The sequence below is a fragment of the Mus musculus genome, chromosome 12, assembly GCF_000001635.26.
Source record: "Mus musculus strain C57BL/6J chromosome 12, GRCm38.p6 C57BL/6J".
Taxonomy (NCBI): Eukaryota; Metazoa; Chordata; class Mammalia; order Rodentia; family Muridae; genus Mus; species Mus musculus.
The window spans coordinates 113747399-113766255 of record NC_000078.6 but is presented as its reverse complement, the minus strand read 5'-3'; the positions used below and the strand labels follow the sequence as shown (position 1 = coordinate 113766255).

At 40.1% G+C, this 18857-nt stretch overlaps 1 gene segment (V, D, J or C) and 1 further gene; both read left to right on the top strand.

Moving 5' to 3' along the window:
• Igh (immunoglobulin heavy chain complex) overlaps window positions 1–18857 on the top strand; it is a 2751187-nt gene that overhangs the window by 2243699 nt on the left and 488631 nt on the right.
• Window positions 3712–4005, top strand: Ighv5-12-4 (immunoglobulin heavy variable 5-12-4). The segment is given in 1 exon segment: window positions 3712–4005. A coding segment is annotated over 1 exon segment (294 nt).

Here is an 18857-nt window from a genome sequence, read left to right as displayed (position 1 = left end):
CAACTATTTTAGCTAACAGTGAAGATATGGATCTGATGAGGCCACCTCCTATAGCCAAACATGACTGACAGTGGATGGATAAGGACACCAATCCACCCACAAAACTTTTGACCCTAAATCAGTTCTGTCTAAAAGAAATGCAGGGACAGAAATGGAGCAGAGCCTGAGGGAATGTTCAAACAATAACCTGTCATACTTGAGACGCGCACAATTGGCATACACCAGTCATTGACATTATTAATGATGTTCCATTATGCTTACAGGCATTTCTCTAGCATTACTATTCTTAGAGACTTTACACAGCATCTTATTGAAACAGATGCAGATACCCAGAACCAAACATCAGGTGGAGATTGGAATCCTTAGGAAGAGTTCAGAGGATAATTGAGAGACATCAAAGGGATAGCAACCCCATGGAAAGACCAACAGGGTCAATAAACCTGGACCTATGTGAGATCTAAGAGACTGATCTCCAACCAAAAATCACAGAGGGCCTGGATCGATTCCCTTGGCACACATGTAGCAGAGGTCTGCCTTGTCTTTCATGAGGTGAAGATGACGGTAAGGCTACAAAGACTTGATATATCAGCATGCAGCAACACCCAATTGCTTCCCACTATCTCAGAAGTGAAGTGGTGGAGATGGGCAGAGGGACCCTGATAGGGGACAACTGTAAAGAAGCAATATTTAGGACAGAAAGAAAGGAAGAGAGAGAAAGATAAAGAGAGAGATGAAGGAAGGAAGGAAACAAGCAAACAAAGAGGAAGAGTGAGGAATTCAAGGGACATGCCTAAACATAGTAAAACAATGCACATAATGGCAGCAAGGCAATAGCTAACACTGAAAGAAACTTAAAGCAATTCCACTAAAGTCAGAGACAAAGTTGCCCAATCTCAATCTATTTATTCAATAATGTACTTAATGTTCTTGCTAGGAAGGTAAGACAACTAGAGGAGATCGGGAGGATACAAATTAGAAAGAAAAATTCAAAGAATTGTAATTGGTGGATGATAAGATAATATACATGAGTGACCTCAAAATTCTTCCAGAGAACTCTGACAGCTGATAAGTACATTCCGCAAAGTGGCTAGAAACAAAATTGCTTCATAGAATTCAGAGCCCTCCTTTATAGAAAAAATAAAGTGACTGAGAAAGAAATTAGGAAAACCACATTCTTCTCAATAACCAAAAATAATATAAACTATCTTGGTGTTACTCTAATGTAGCAAGTGAAAGATGTGTGTGACAAGAACTTCAAGCTCCTAAAGAAAGAAATCAAAGAATTCAGAAGATGGAAAGAACTCTAATGCTCATTGATAGGCAGAATTAACATAATGAAAATGCCAATCTTAACAAATCCATCTACAGATTCAGTGCAATTCCCATCAAATTTCCAATCCAATTTATTACATGCTGTGAAAAAGCAAATCTCAACTTCATAGAGAAAAACGAAAAACTGAGATACCTAAAACAATACTGAACAATGAAAAAAACTTCAGGAGAAATCACCATCCCTGACCTCAAGCTGTACTATACAGCAATAGTTATTAAAACTGCATGGTATTTGTATAGAAACAGATATTATGAACAATGGAATTGAATCAAATAATCTGAAATAATACCACACAGTAATGGGCACTTGATTTTTTGACAGAGAATCCAATAATCATAAAAAAAATCATAATAAGAAGAATGCATCCCCCAACAAATGGTACTGATCTAAATGCAAATGGATTTGTATCTATCATCCTGCACAAAACTCAAATCAAAGTGAATGGCAGACTTCAACCTAATACTGGATTAACTAAATCTAATTGAACAAAAAGTGGAGACTAGTTTTGAACTCATTGATACAGGAGACAATTCCCTGAACAAAACAGCAATGGCCCAGGCTCTAGAATCATAAATTGGTAGATAGGATCTCATGAAACTGTAAAACTTCTGTAAGGCAAAGGGTATAGTCAAGGAGACAAAATGGCGACCTACAGATTGGGAAAAGATCTTCACTATTCCTAAATCCCCTTGAAGGCCAATATCCAAGTATATAATGAAATTAAGAAGATATCCTTCACAAAACCAAATAACTCAACTAAAAATAGAATACAGAGCTAACCAGAGAATTCTGAACAGAAGAATCATCAATGGCTGTGAATAACTTAGAGGAACATTCAATATTTGTAGTCACCAGGGAAATGCAAATCAAAATTACCCTGAGATTCTACTTTATAACAATCAGAATGGTGAAGATAAAAATTCAAATGACAGCACATGTTGGAGAGGATGTGAACACTTTTCCATTGGGGGTGAAATTATAAAATGGTACAACCATTCTGGAAATCAATCTGGCAGTTCCTCAGAAAATTGTAAATAGTTCTACCTGAAGATCCAGCCATACCACTCCTGGGCATATACATAAAATGTGCTCCACATTACCACTAGGAGATATGTTCCACTATGTTCATACCAGCCTTATTTGTTAATAGCCAAAAGCTGGAAACAACCCAGATGTGCCTCAAACAAAGATTGTATACAGAAAATGTGGGTTCCTTTACACAATGGTATTGTGCTCAGCAATTGAAAAGTGAGAACATCATGTAATTTGCAGGTGAATGGATCAAATGAAAAAGTAAAATCCTGAGTGAAGTAACACACCCAATATGAACTGCATGGTATATACTCACTGGTAAGTGGATATTAGACAAAAAGTATAGAATACCAATGACAAAACCCACACACCATAAAGAGTTTAATAAGATGGAAAGCCCAAGTACAGATTTCTCTATCCAATATAGAAGGAGGGACAAAATAATCGGGGGAGGCAGAAGGAGAGGGAGATATTTGGAGGGAAATGGGAGAGGAACGGACAAAGGCAGAAAGGATCAGGTCTGGAGGAAGACCTGAAATATGTTTCCACTGCAAACCCTGAGTCTCAGACAGAAGGGGACTGAAATTCTTCAGATATGAAGAATCTCTAAACCTTGAGGACATTCTATCGCAAATATGTAAAATTCAGAAAATTCCGAGTGCTCCTGTCAACAGAGAATGAGTTCTGCTACCAACAGCTCATAGGTGTGACCCTATACAAAACCCATATTATTGAAAACCCATAATGTGCCCAGACTTTGGAAAGCCTGAGCTCATATCTAGAAATACAGTTATGTGTGGTTCTATTTAATTACACATTTACACTAAAGAACCATGACAGTATGAAAACAAAGCATGTTCTGTGCACATGCACAGAGGGAAACTGAACAAAGTATGGTGAATCCTTAACCAAAAAAAAAAAAAATGAAACTGCAAAATATTTCAAATGCTATAACTGAAGTCTAGTTTTTTTGATGACTTATATCTGGTATCATGAGTGGCATCAGACTAGGTCCAACTCCAGAGCATGGTATATCAGGAAGACATGCAAATAGGTCTTCTCTGTGCCCATGATAAACACCTCAGCCCTGACCCTGCAGCTCTGACAGAGAAGGCCAATCATGGATTCGATTCCCAGTTCTTCAAATTCAGTGATCAGCATTGAACACACACACACACCACTATGAACTTCGGGCTCAGCTTGATTTTCCTTGCCCATATTTTAAAAGGTAATTTATTGAGAAGAGATGTCAACTGTTGTATGCACATGAGACATAGAAAAATTTTTGTTTGTTTTGTTAGTGAGAGTTTTCCAACCAGTATTCTCTGTTTGCAGGTGTCCAGTGTGAAGTGAAGCTCGTGGAGTCTGGGGGAGGTTTAGTGAAGCCTGGACAGTCCCTGAAACTCTCCTGTGCAGCCTCTGGATTCACTTTCAGTAACTATTACATGTCTTGGGTTCACCAGACTCCGGAGAAGAGGCTGGAGTGGGTTGCATACATTAGTAGTAGTGGTGTTAGCACCTATTATCCAGACAATGTAAAGGGCCGATTCGCCATCTCCAGAGACAATGCCAAGAACACCCTTTACCTGCAAATGACCAGTCTGAAGTCAGAGGACACGGCCTTGTATTACTGTGCAAGAGGCACAGTGAGTGAATGTTACTATGAGCTTTAACACAAACCTCCTCCTTGGCACCCAGGATGAGCAGGGGGCGTGGAGAGCACACAGAGGTCAGATTCACAGTGAATTACAGCCTGTACAATTGTACCCAACCTTCAACACACCATCAACAAATTCAAACCAAAATTGTTCCCTTCTAAAAGTAATTAAAGGACAAAATGTACCAGAGACTGATAAAATGCCTGACCTGTGACCATTACAACTTTGGATCTATCTCATGGGCAGGCACCAAACCATGACATTATCACTGAAGCTATATTGTCCTTGCAGACAGGAGCATGGCATGGCTGACCTTTGGAGAGTCTCTATGTGCAGCTGACTGAGACAGAGGTAAATACAGCATACAACTGGATTAAGTTAGAAGACTGCTATGGAAGAGTTAGAGGAAGAAATGAAAGATCTGATTGGGATAACAACCCCAGAGGAAGACCAACAGTGCTAATTAACCTGGATGCCTGGGAACCTCCAGAGACTAAGCCACCAGCCAAAAATCATATGCAGGCTGATCTGAGACCCCTGGAACCTATATCATAAAGAATTGCCTTTTATATCCTCAGTGGAATACGATGAGCCTAAAGCTGTATAGAATTGATGCCCCCATGGATGGGCAATACAAAGTTGAGTTTCTCAGAAAAGTGAAGAGGATGGTGGATGGAGGTATAAATCTTGGAAGTGGGACTGGCTGGGGACAACATATTGGCTCTAAATTCATGAAATAATTATCTAATCAATAAAAATAGTCCTAGGGGTAATAGGGGGCTGGACTCCTCTGTGCCTAGTTTGTAACTCTACAGGGATCCTCTTTGAAAGTATACAGTGCACATAGAGTATATGTGTGTGACATTAATCTGGGGGGTAAATTTTTCTCGAAGACCTTTATAGCAGCCTCATTTATACTAGCCAGAACCCATAAAGAACCCAGATGTCATTCAACAGAGGAATGGATACAAAAATGTGATATTTTGCACAATGGAGTAGTACTCAGCAACTAAAAGCAACAAAATGAAATTCTTAGGCAAATGGATAGATCTGGAGGATATCATCCTGAGTGGGGTAACCCAATCACAAAAGAACTCACTTGATATGTACTCATTGATAAGTGGATATTAGTCCAGAAACTTGGAATACCCAACATACAATTTGAGGAACACAGGAAAGTCAAGAAGAGGAAAGACCAATGTGCGGATGCTTCTTTCTTCCTTAGAATGGAGAACAAAACACCCATGGAAGGAGTTACAGAGATAAAGTTTGGAGCTGAGATGATAGGATGGACCGTCCAGAGACTGTCCCAACCAGGAATCCATCTCAGAATCAGCCACCCAACACAGACACTATTGCATATGCCAGCAAGATTTGGCTGAAAGGACCCTGACATAGCTGTCTCCTCTGAGTCTATGCCAGTGCCTGGCAAATAAAGAAGTGGATGCTCACAGTCATCTATTGGATGGAACACAGGGCACCCAATGAAGGAGCTAGAGAAAGTACCCAAGGAGCTGAAGGGGTCTGCAATCCTAAAGGAGGAACAGCAATATAAACTAACCAGTAACCCCTGAGCTCATGTCTCTATCTGTATATGTAGCAGAAGATGTCCTAGTCTAGCATCACTGAGAAGAGAGGTCCCTTGATCTTGCACACTTTAAATGCCCCATTACAAAAATCACCAGGGCCAAGAAGTGGGAGTGGGTAGGTAGGGGAGCAGGGTGGGGGAGGATACAGGGGATTTTGAGGATAGCATTTGATATGTAAATGAAGAACATATCTAATAAAAAAATTGAAAAAAGATAAATCCCTTCCGGTTGGTGCCAGCACCTGGTAACCTGGGCATGGAGTCGGTGGACACCCCCAAGGTCCCTAGAGGACTCTCCTTGCAATCTTAGGACCACTGGTAAGTGGAACACAACTTCTATTCCATTCCAATCATGTGGGACCTGAGACAGCATTAGGGAAACAGAAAACCAGGCATGACCAGGGTCACAAGTCCATTCCAGTCAGCACCAGCACCAGGTCACCTTGGGCACAGAGTCGGCAGACACAACCAGGATCCCTAGAGAACAGCTTCTGAGGCAGATCCCATTTCGGGCTCCAGACATTCGGGCACCTTCACTGCCAGAGGAGAGGTGTCTTCCCCACACAGGAGGGCTTTGCCAAAGCACCTGGGGGAGCCATCTTGGTTCCCAGATTCCTCTAAGACTGGTCTGCGAAGGTGAGAGTGTGGACTACAGAAGCTAAGAGCTTCTGGGACAGGCCAAAGCAACACAGCTTCTGGGACAGGCCTGTTTCAGGCCTTCATTTTCTGCCAGGAGGCAGGTCCAAACGCCAGATATCTGTGCACATTCCATGCAAGAAGATAGCTTGCCTGCAGAGAGTGCTCTGACCACTGAAAGTCACGAGAGAGCTAGTCTCCCAGGTCTGCTGATAGAGGCTACCAGAATCACGAGAGGAGCAAGCTCTAACCAGAGACAACTAAAACAACTAACTCCAGAGATTAACAGATGGTGAAAGGCAAACATAAGAATCTTACTAACAGAAACCAAGACCACTCACCATCATCAGAACCCAGCACTCCCACCTCACCCAGTCCTGGGCACCCCAACACACCTGAAAAATTAGACCCAGATTTAAAAGCATATCTCATGATGATGGTAGAGGACATCAAGAAGGACTTTAATAACTCAAGTTAAAAAATACAAAAGAACACTAAAAAATTTAGTATTGGCTCCCAACAGAGTACATGGCAGGAAATAATCAAATTCAGGGACGAGATCAACCAAGTGGAAACAAGAAGAACTATTCAAAGAATCAAACATACGAGGAGCTGGTTCTTTGAGAAAATCAACAAGATAGATAAAACATAAGCCATACTCACTAGAAGGTGCAGGGACAGCATCCTAATTAACAAAATCAGAAATGAAAAGTGAGATTAACAACAGATCCTGAAGAAATCCAAAACACCATCAGATCCTTTTACAAAAGGCTACACTCAATAAAACTGGAAAACCTGGATGAAATGAACAAATTTCTAGAAAGATACAAAGATACAAAGTACCAAAGTTAAATCAGGATCAGGTTAATGATCTAAACAGTCCTATATCCCCTAAAGAAATAGAAGCAGTCATTAATAGTTTCCCAACCAAAAAAAAAAAAAAAAAAGCCCAGATGGGTTTAGGGCAGAGTTCTATCAGACTTTCAAAGAAGATCTAATTCCAGTTCTTCTCAAACTACTCCACAAAGTAAAAGCAGACGGTACTCTACCCAATTCATTCTTTGAAGCCACAATTACTCTGATACCTAAACCACAGAAAGACCCAACAAAGATGGAGAACTTCAGACCAATTTCCCTTATGAATATCGATGCCAAAATACTCAATAAAATTCTCACTAACTGAATCCAAGAACACATCAAAACAATCATCCATCCTTACCAAGTAGGCTTCATTCCAGGGATGCATGAAGGTTTAATATATGGAAATACATCAACTTAATCTACTACATAAACAAACACAAAGACAAAAACCACATGATCATCTCCTTAGATGTAGAAAAAGCATTTAACAAAATCCAACACCCATTCATGATAAAAGTCTTGGAAAGATCAGGAATTCAAGGCCCATACCTAAACATGATAAAAGCAATCTACAGCAAACCAGTAGCCAACATCAAAGTAAATGGTGAGAAGCTTGAAGCAATCCCACTAAAATCAGGGAATAGACAAGGCTGCCCACTTTCTCCCTACCTATTCAACATTGTACTTGAAGTCCTAGCCAGAGCAATTCAACAACAAAAGGAGATCAAGGGGATACAATTTGAAAAAGATGAAGTCAAAATATCAATTTTTGCAGATGATATGTTAGTATATATAAGTGACCCTAAAATGTCTACCAGAGAACTCCTAGACCTATAAACAGCTTCGGTGAAGTAGCTGAATATAAAATTAACACAAACAAGTCAATGGCCTTTAAGGATAAACAGGCTGAGAAAAAAGTTAGGGAAACCACACCCTTCACAATAGTCACTAATAATATAAAATACCATGGTGAGACCCTAACTAAGGAAGTGAAAAATCTGTAGGATAAGAACTTCAAGTCTCTGAAGGAAGAAATCAAAGAAGATATCATAAGATGGAAAGATCTCCCATGCTCATTGATTGGCAGGATCAATACAGGAAAAATGGCTATCTTGCCAAAAGCAATCAACAGATTCAATGCAATCCCCATAAAAATTCCAAATCAATTCTTCAACGAATTAGAAAGGGCAATCTGCAAATTCATCTGGAATAACAAAAAACCTAGGAGAGCAGAAACTCTTCTCAATGATAAAATAACCCTTGGTGGATTCACCATACCTGACCTAAAGCTGTACTACAGAGCAATTGTGATTAAAAACTTCATGGTACTGGTATAGGTACAGACAAGTAGACCAATGGAATAGAATTGAAGACCCAGAAGTGAACCCACACACCTATGGTCACTTGATCTTTGACAAGGGAGCTAAAACCATCCAGTGGAAAAAAGACAGCATTTTCAACAAATGGTGCTGGCACAACTGGCAGTTTTCATGTAGAAGAATGTGGATTGATCCATTTCTATCTCTTTGTACTATGGTCAAATGTAAGTGGATCAAGGAACTCCACATAAAACCAGAGACACTGAAACTTATAGAGGAGAAAGTGGGGAAAAGCCTTGAAGATATGGGCACAGGGGAAAATTCCTGAATAGAACAGCAATGGCTTGTGCTGTAAGATGGAGAATTGAAAAATGGGACCTCATGAAACTGCAAAGCTTCTGCAAGGCAAAAGACACCATCAATAAGACAAAAATGCCACCGACAGATTGGGAAAGGATCTTTACCTATCCTAAATCAGATAGGCGACTACTATCCAATATATATAAACAATTCAAGAAGGTGGACTGCAGAATATCAAATAACCCCATTAAAAATATGGGGCTCAGAGCTAAATGAAGAATTTTCACCTGAGGAATACCGAATGGCTGAGAAGCACCTGAAAAAAGTTCAGCATCCTTAATCATCAGGGAAATGCAAATGAAAACAACCCTGAGATTCTACCTCACACCAGTCAGAATGGCTAAGATCAAAAATTCAGGTGACAGCAGATGCTGGTGAGGATGTGGAGAAAGAGGAACACTCCTCCATTGTTGGTGGGATTGCAAGCTTGTACAACCACTCTGGAAATCAATCTGGTGGTTCCTCCGAATGATGGACGTAGTTCTACCAGAGGATCCCACAATACCTCTCCTGGGCATATATCCAGAAGATGTTCCAACTGGTAAGAAGGACACATGCTCCACTATATTCATAGCAGCCTTATTTATAATAGCCTGAAGCTGGAAAAAACCCATATGTCCCTCAACAGAGGAATGGATACAGAAAATGTGGTACATTTACACAATGGAGTTCTACTCAGCTATTAAAAAATGAATTTATGAATTTCCTAGGCAAATGGATGAACCTAGAGGGCATAATCCTTAGTGAAGTAACCTAATCACAAAAGAACTCATGTGATATGTACTCACTGATAAGTGGATATTAGGCCAGAAACTTAGAATACCCAAGATACAAGATACAATTTGCAAAACACATGAAACTCAAGAAGAACAAAGACCAACATGTGGATACTTTGCCCCTTCCTGGAACTGTGAACAAATCACCCATGGAAGGAGTTACATGGACAAAGTTTGGAGCTGAGATGAAAGGATGGACCATCTAGAGATAGCCATACATGGGGATCCATCCCATAATCAGCCTCCAAGCACTGACTCCATTGCATACACTAGCACAATTTTGCTGAAAGGACCCAGATATAGCTGTCTGTTGTGAGGTTATCCTGGGGCCTAGCAAACACAGAAGTGGATGCTCACAGTCAGCTATTGGATGGATCACAGGGCCCCCAATGGAGGAGCTAGAGAAAGTGCCCAAGGAGCTAAAGGGGTCTGCAACCCTATAGGTGGAACAACAATATGAACTAACATATAACCCCCAGCACCTGTGTCTCTATCTGCATATGTATCAGAAGATGGCCTAATTGGCCATCATTGGAAGGAGAGGCCCATTGGTCTTGCAAACTTTATATGCCTCATTACAAGGGAATTCCAGGGCCAAGAATTGGGAGTGGGTGGGTAGGGGAGTTGGGGGTAAGGTATGGACGACTTTTGGGATAGCATTGAAAATGTAAATGAAGAAAATACCTAATAAAAGAAAATTGAAAAAAAAACTAATAATGAAGTTTTTCCTGATTTCAGAGATAATAAATAAATAAGCATCAAATTTTACCCTAAACATGTGGAGATGGTTTTCTGTTATGAACTTATTGGCTCTCTAAAAAGTGTTAATTAACATCTACCCTTTGAGATAACTCAGTAGAAAAGGTTAATACTCTGAAATACTAGATCTGAAAGTATGACCCCTAAATTGCATGCAGAGGATAAATCTGAAATCCAAGGAGATTCATGCCTTGTAAATACATCCAAATCTGATATCAATCTTCAAACATGATTGTGCATAATTTACATCTTAAGCAGTTGCTGGAAATTAAAAGGACATAAACTAAAATTCTATCTAATGTGTCAGAAAAGAATATGTGGACTGAAGTCTAATTGTGCATAGAATGGCATTGTTACAATGATGATTCATATAAACACCAGTAGCACAGGTGATGCTTAATTTGAAAAAACTGTGACCAGAGCTCAGATGTAGATACTGACTGAAAGAACCTAGTGTCTCACATTTGAGCTAGAGAAGTGTTATTCAGAGTAGCAACATGAAGAAGATTTGGAAGCCAGATGGATGAGATTACTATAATCCTGGATCTGACCATACAAAAGTAAGATGAACTGCTCCACACAATGCTAACGATAAAGCATCCAGTATCATGTTACGCAGGACCAAGCTAAGGATCAGTCTTTGGTGAAATACAATGAACAGGAAGTCGGTTGGACCATATATATATATATATATGAAACAAAATTTAAATTCCTAATTCTTAAAGACTTCACATTTGACCAAGAACATTTGAAATGGGTTATTGAGGTTTGTGGTGGTTTGAATATGATTGGCCTTTAGGAAGTGGCATTCCTTAGAAGTATGGTCTTTTTGTAGTATGGGTAGCCTTAATGGAGGAATTATATCACTATATGGTGTTGTGAGAGTTGAGTTCCTATGTTCAAGTACTGCTGAGAACAGAATAGTGTCTCCTCCTGGATATCTGAAACATACGCAGAGGCCCAAAGCCAAACCTTGGGTAAACTTCAGGGTCTCTTATGGAAGAGTTGCCTGAAGGATTGAAGGCCTTAAAGTGGATATGAACTTTACTGGAAAATCAACAGATTCATCTAACCTAGGCTCTAGGCGTCTTTCAAAGGCTGAGTCACCCTACAAAGAGCACACATTGGCTAGACCTAGGCCCCTGATAGATATGTAGCAGATGTGCAGCTTAGATTCTATGTAGATTGCCCCAACTGGAGCAGGTGTTCTCCTTAAAGCTATTGATTGTCTGTAGAATATATACCCAACAGAATTGCCTTGTCTGGCCTTAGTGGGAGAGGATGTGTCCCATCCTGGAGAGACTTGATATGCCAGGATTGGGAGATTTTCAAGGGTCTCTCACCATCTTAAAGGTCATGGGTATGACAGGGGAGGGGTAGGGCAGGTTTCTCCCATGTCTAATTTCCAGCATCTTGCACCACCAGTATTGAGGGAGAGGTGTAGAAATTGGGGGGGGGGAAGCAGTATGAGAAAGCTGGCTATAGTGGTGTTGGCACAGGGTGGGTAATGTGAGGAGGCACGGAATCCTCCTCCTCTTCAGGAGGGTGTTGCAGGTGCTTGCCCTCCTGGGGGACAGTAGTGCTGTGGCAATGGAGAGGTCAGTACTGGCTTAGTCCTGACAACGTTTATTATGTACTGTGACCATTTACTAAGGGAAGGAAGATTTAAGACTTGCTATGATAGACTGACAAATATAAACAGACAAGACACAGGAGGTAACACCTGAGTTACTCTTTTACTTGCTATTGAAGAAGAGCACTATAATCCACAAATTGGGGTCCCACGTGTTCTTGGGTGAGATCCAAGGTGCCAGAATTTCAGCCACATTCCAAAGTCCCATAAGGTCTGCCAGTTTAGTCTTTAGGCCTCTCCTAACCAAATCATATTTGGGTTCCTTAACATAAAAGGGTAGATTCTCCATATCCCTGCCAGGAAAACAGGTTGAATTTGGACAGACAAGCAAAATTATCACAAACAAGACAGACTATATGTGGGATCCAAATGTCTTGAGCTTAGAGGGGAAGATCTACAATTCATTAGGCTGTGGCCCTATGCCCACAAGATGTCTTCAGATGGGAAAGGGCCATTGGGTGCCAATTCTTGGTTCTTCTGTTTTCTGGGGTGTCAGTTCTTATGGGGAGAAGACATGAACAAAATCCAAAGTCATGAACCCTACAAGAACTGACATACACAGACAGACAAGGAATAACAATGAGCCCTCTCATTCACTTAAGGGGGTCTTATAACATAGAACAAAAAGGAGCCAACTTAGCAAGATTTGGGCAAAAGCGGGTCACTTAGGCCACATCACAATGCTGAAAGAATATGAAGGAAGGAAGAACAAAGGAAAGGCCAAATCAAGGTGGTTGGCACATGACAAAAACTAGGGCTCATAAAACAATACAAGCATTAGAATCATATCAGGGTACATAGGCGTCCCTCTTACCCCTGTTCAAGTGCTAGATGTTGTTTTAGCCTTAAGCTCTCCGAGTTTGTCTTTATGGAATACTGGGTAAGAAGACACAAAATCAATGACACAGTTTCTGTGAGCCAGATGAGAAGTCAAAGCAGACTCATTTATTGCTATAGTAAAGAATGCCTTTATACTTTCTGCCCACAACACCTCTGCCCATATATGCTCATCTCTGTGTGGCAATGGGCTACCTGCAGCCAGACTGGTATCCAGTCAAGCTGAGGTCTAAACCCCAATAATCATAATTAACCTAAATGACACGGTAGGCATGACACGGTAGGCGTTCCCTCATGCTCCTGGAACTCTGGGCCCTGCCTAAGGTACAACCTCCCACAGCCCCCACAAGAGAAGTATAGTCAGTAGTCATGTAAGCAATGTCCCAAGCTTCTATCCTTCAGGCTAAACACCTCCCTAGTTACCTAGCAACAGTGAAGACCATAAAAGGGGCTGTTAGGCCCCCACCTCACTCTCTTACTCCTTTGTCTTTTACCTCTCACTTCTCTCACTTCTCTCTCCTCTTACCTCTCCCTTTATCTCCTTCTTTCCTCTCCTCTCTCCATCTTTTTATTTCACTCTAGCCTTCTCTCTCTCTCTCTCTCTCTCTCTCTCTCTCTCTCTCTCTCTCTCTCTCCTCTCTTTCCCTTGCATTTCTATAATAAACCATAAAAAGTCTCTGCTCCACCAATACCTGCTGCACACTTTGGTTAGTTTTGAGAACTTCTAACTTCTTCCCCTATTCCCTCTCTCCTATAACTCTGGGGCTATAGGATGTCTCCTCTGGGTCCCGGTTGGGAACTGTCTCTTCTCCACACCCTGCCTCATGGGTCAGAGGCTTAAATCTCCACCCAGGGATGTGTGAAAAGCACCTGGTGGTCTCCCCATATCTGCCTCCCCAGAGCAAAGGAGCTCTGGCCAGACATGGCATATTTTTCCTCCCCAACTTCTCCCCCGGCCTCTCCAGGGTCCCCATTTATTTTTTTCCCCACACATCTCCACATGGCTGCCACCATCCAATTGGCTGACAGGGTCACACACTCTGTCGTTGTTCTTCTCTGAGTCTCAGGCAGGTTTTGGGTTAGTAAATGCAAAAGTACCTGCTGTGCATGCATGAATCATTGCAGGCTGCTAGGCAGAACATGATGACTCGCTTTAGCAGGTCATGTACAGAAGACAGTAATTAACAACACTTTTCCCCATGCTCCACCTCTCATGGTCTTTCTACATCCTCTTTCTCAGTGTTCTCTGAGACTACATGAAACATGAACAAAACTTGAAAAAAATCTCTGTGTCAAATACATGATGTGGATTGGGAAGGAAAAAACCTGCCCATGTCTATGGGCATGGAAATGCTGGTGATTTAACAAGAAAAGTGTGGTGTGGTAGGAGAAAGGGATGAGAAGAAGGGAAGCATGAGAACTGGGGGGGAAATCCCAAGTCTACTGAAAATGCTATGTTGGTGGCAAGGTATTGTATCTTGTTATAAAAATTAATTGAGTGCCTAGGTTATTCTCAGTATATAAAAGTGGAGGAATGAAACTAGACTTAAACACACACACATACACATACAAAACACAAGGGTAGGAGAAAAGAAATAGTCATAAGGTGCCTAGTAAATGAAGAGAAGAAAATGGTGGGGTTAATAGGGAATCACAGAAAGAACTGGAGGATGCACACAAATGGGTTTCCTGTAAATATGTCTTCATAGTAACCTCTGCTCAATAATCAGACAGTAACAAAGTATTCCTCATTTATAAGCCAGATGGCCTGAGGAAAGCATCTCTCTGACATGAATAAAGTTCAGAAATGTCCTAAGTGTCCCTATCACAGGAAAGCGTGTTGCTAACATTTCCAGGAATCTCAGACTTTGTCAAAGATCCACATCAAGGAGAAGCCATGTCTAGACCACAGACTGGGAAAGACTGAGCTCCTGTATGGAAACACAACTATGTGACCTGATTTTATTTTCATGTTATACTGAGGGGACATGACATTATAAAAACACAGCATGTTCTTTGCATATGCAGAGAGAGGAACCCGATAATTGTGTGATAATTCTTAACAAAAAAAGGTATATACAGGAATAGCATTTGAAATGTAAATGAAGAAAATACCTAATTAATATATATATAACAATGAAAAAAGGTGTATACAGAGGTACTTTACTGTTTCAGTTTTTGTAACTGTCATCGTTGCCTTTGATATGTTATATCTGCTCTGAGCACTGTCTTCTCCCAAGGGTCCAACTTCAGAGTATGCTATAGCAGGAAATAAGACTTATTTTTGTACCCATGAAAACAATATATGCTCTGACCCCTGTATCTCTGGCAGAGGATCTAAGTTGTGGATTCCCAGATCCTCACATTCACTGATCAGCAGTGAACATAGACCATTCACCATGGACTTGGGGCTCCTATGGATTCTTCTTGTTGTTGTTGAGAAAGGATTTCATTGGGAAGAGATGCCTCATATTCTATGACCAGGATAGGAAGATGCTGGATGTCTATGATAGATTCCTACCAAGAATACTCTGTGTTTCCAGGTGTTCAGGGTGAGGTAGAGCTGGTGAAATCTAGGGAAGGCATAGTGATGCCTAAAAGTCCCTGAAACCTCTGGATTCACATTCAGTGATTACTATATAAGCTGGCAGTAATGTAGGAAGCCTGCCAGTCTTTTATAATATTTCTCACAATGTCTTATCACTACACATAGTACACACTAATGAAATATTGTAATCTATGAAACAAATAAGTAACAGTGATAACAATTTTAAAAGAAAGGCTCAATTATGGATTTGTAAGCCATTCTGTATCTATATGAATGAATGTCATGAGGCCAATCACTTAAATCTCTGTAAAACTGTGCCAGTTGTGGGTTTTGACAATGTAGTAACAATTTTGAAAATTTGGTTCCTTTACAAAATACAGAAATCTTAGAAGAATTTGTCTTCAGTTTAATCCCAGGTGTGGTGACCTGAGGCTACTGCAGACCATCTACAGCAGCTGATGGGGGATTTTCTCATGTTCTAGCAGAGCTTTGATTTTGCCAGCTCCAGGTAGATTTTATGATTATCTGACATTTGGAATTCGTGAAATGTAATGTTAGGGCCTTAAGAGGTTGGATTGGTTGTTGCTGGTCATTCAGGACAGTGGTTGTGGTTTGTTAGTAGTCATGGTTAAACATGGTTTAACAGGAAACAAATCTTTTTTTAATGGATATTTTCTTTATTTACATTTCAAATGTATCCCCTTTCCAAGTTTTCCCTTTAAAAATCCCCTATCTCCTCCTCCCTCCCTGCTGCTCCCCAACCCAACCACTCCCACTTCCCAGCCCTGGCATTCCTCTGCAGTGGTGCATAGAAGTTTCATGGAACCAAGAGCCTCTCTTCTCATTGATGCATGACTAAGCCATCCTCTGCTACATATGCAGCCAGAGACATGATTCTCACCATGTAAACTGTATGGTCCTCTCCTTTGCATCTTTACAACATTTTGCTTTTGAGTTGCAAAGAAGAAATAAGGGTTCAGCAATTACCACTGTAACTATACTTTTAAAATTTCCACCTTGGTTCTTCCTATTGAATAAGCATTTTTAAAAATCTAAAACAAAAAACAAAAACAGGAAACAATTTAAAACAAAAAATAGATTCAAGGATCTCTACCTTTCTCTTCCCTCTACCCTCTGTGTCCTCTATCTAGTGATAGAAAGTGAAATCAAGGAGATAAAGCATGGGACAAAGAAGAACACACAAAGGAGCAGAGACTGGCTACAAGTGGCAGCCAACATGGAGCTGGGCAGAATTTTAAATGACATAGAGAAATGTCATGGCAAGAAGCAGGGACCATTTCTGTTCACAATGCCTGCAAAAACTTTATGATGCCTACTACTGCTGAGATGTGCAGGTTGTGGTTCCAGAGAGGATTTTATATTTTGTTTAATTTCTTTTTAAATTTTTCTTTTTTGTATATTCTGTATTTTTAAAAAATGGCTGAAAGAATACCTAAGCAGTTGGAAAATTTGTTAGTAGAAACCGAGGGCATGAGAAACAAATAAATCACAATTTTGAAATGGCAAAAGAAAGGGTTCATTGTATTTTCTCTTTTCTGAAAAACTTGCAGAGTTGGATGTACAACTGGAGAGGTTATAGATTGACGTGGAAGACCTTGGGAAGGAAGGGACACAGGAAAAGAAAGAATGAAATGGCTCAGCCCCAATAACTGAGCATGAGAGTGAGAGTCACCTACAGGAGAAAAGAAGAAAATAAACAGTGCTGGGGGGCATTTGGGTCAGAGAAAACCTGAAAATGCCGGAGGACAATGTAATGAAAGTGACACTTATGAAAGAAAGGGTTAATTTCAATCCATCAGACTAATAGAGTTAGAGAATGGGCAGTCTGGAGTTACAAGATCACGGTTAACCTTCCCAGTATTCATAGAGCATATTCCTGATAATGAGATGAAGCAAAGTTTTGACAAGATAGGACTGTATCCTATAGCAATATATACATCAAAGGCACATTGCAATAAAATATCCAACACAATTAAGCCTGGGCAGTGAAAACACAACTCAATTAATATGAAAACATGCTGTGCACCTAGATTGGGCAGTTCTACCAATACACTACCATACAAGAGATCACTTATAACTTTTGGTTTCTCCAGGCCAGGTGCTTATGGTCTCCGTTCTTTCTTCCTCCTCCTATGTCATCCTCTCACTCACTCTTTCTCCCCCAAAACTTTCAGCTGCACCTTCCCCTCTTCATCCCCCAATCAGTGGCTCTAGCCTTTATTTATAAATTAAGGTGAGAAGAAAGTTTACAGGAAATTACCTTAGTGCTGACTCATTCCTTGTTCAGAACACCACACAGGAGAAAAGAATTAATATCAAATATGATTAGCCCCAGGGCTATCTGCAACAAAGGCATCACAAAGAGGTCATGATTTCATATGTGATGTACTGGACTTATGTGAAAAAATGGTTTAAATACATGAGCTTATTCAAAATATAGACTCATACCCCCAAGATTGGAAGAGACTGGGAACATTTGTACTGGAGGCTGGTCTGCTGTGGCAACCATTAACATAGTGGAATGGAAGAAGCCTCAAAGAGTGAAATAGAGGAAGGGGAACTAATAGAGTAAACCACCAGTTACTACTTAAAGGGCAGTATTCTGATGTACTAAGGAGGGCACTCCAAAATACCAATGGCCTTATCTTTAAATTTATTGTTTAACAAGCCTACACTAATCTCAGTGGCCCATAAATGAGAAATTACAGGCACTTGAACAGCTGATATGAGAACAGCTGGAGGCTCAGTATACAGAAGAGTTTACAAGCCTATGGCACTCCCCTGTATTTTTTTTTTTATGATGAGGAAATCTGGAAAATGGAAAATGTTGAAAGATCTAAGAGCACTTATTAGAGTAATTCATTCAATGGTCCCTTGCAGCCTGGAATTCCTTTACATTGTTTATAACAACAATAAGAATCCAAAAATTATAAATATATATATATGGATTTGATGGTTGCAGCAAATTCTAATGAATTGGTTCCAACAACCCTACACACACAATACATTCAAACAGATTTGATAGATGGAGCTAAGATCCAAAAACATTATTTTTCTACCATGGCTTCTATATAAACCACCAAAATTCTCCAAAAATAAAATGTGATTACGTTGTATTTTTCTTTTACTGAATAACTATAAAAAGATACAACGTTCTCCAATACATTTACATGAAAATATATTATGTAGTGCAGGTAAAAAAACAAATTAACACAAGAACCACTGTATATTCATTAATAAGAAACTTTTTAGTTTCACAAAGTGTGGGTAAGCAAGGTAATTTTTTAAATCAGGTTTCTTGTTGTTGTTGTTGTTTTTTGTTTTTTACTGGCAGGTAGCAATTCCGAGTTACAATGACCGAATTGATTATGTTATTGTTTATCTTAAAATTAATCTTACAAAAATATTAATAGAATCACAAATTTGTACTTTTGTATTAAAACAATCAGCCATTTCTACTTTACCAAACAGAACTCACATCTACTCATCAATCATT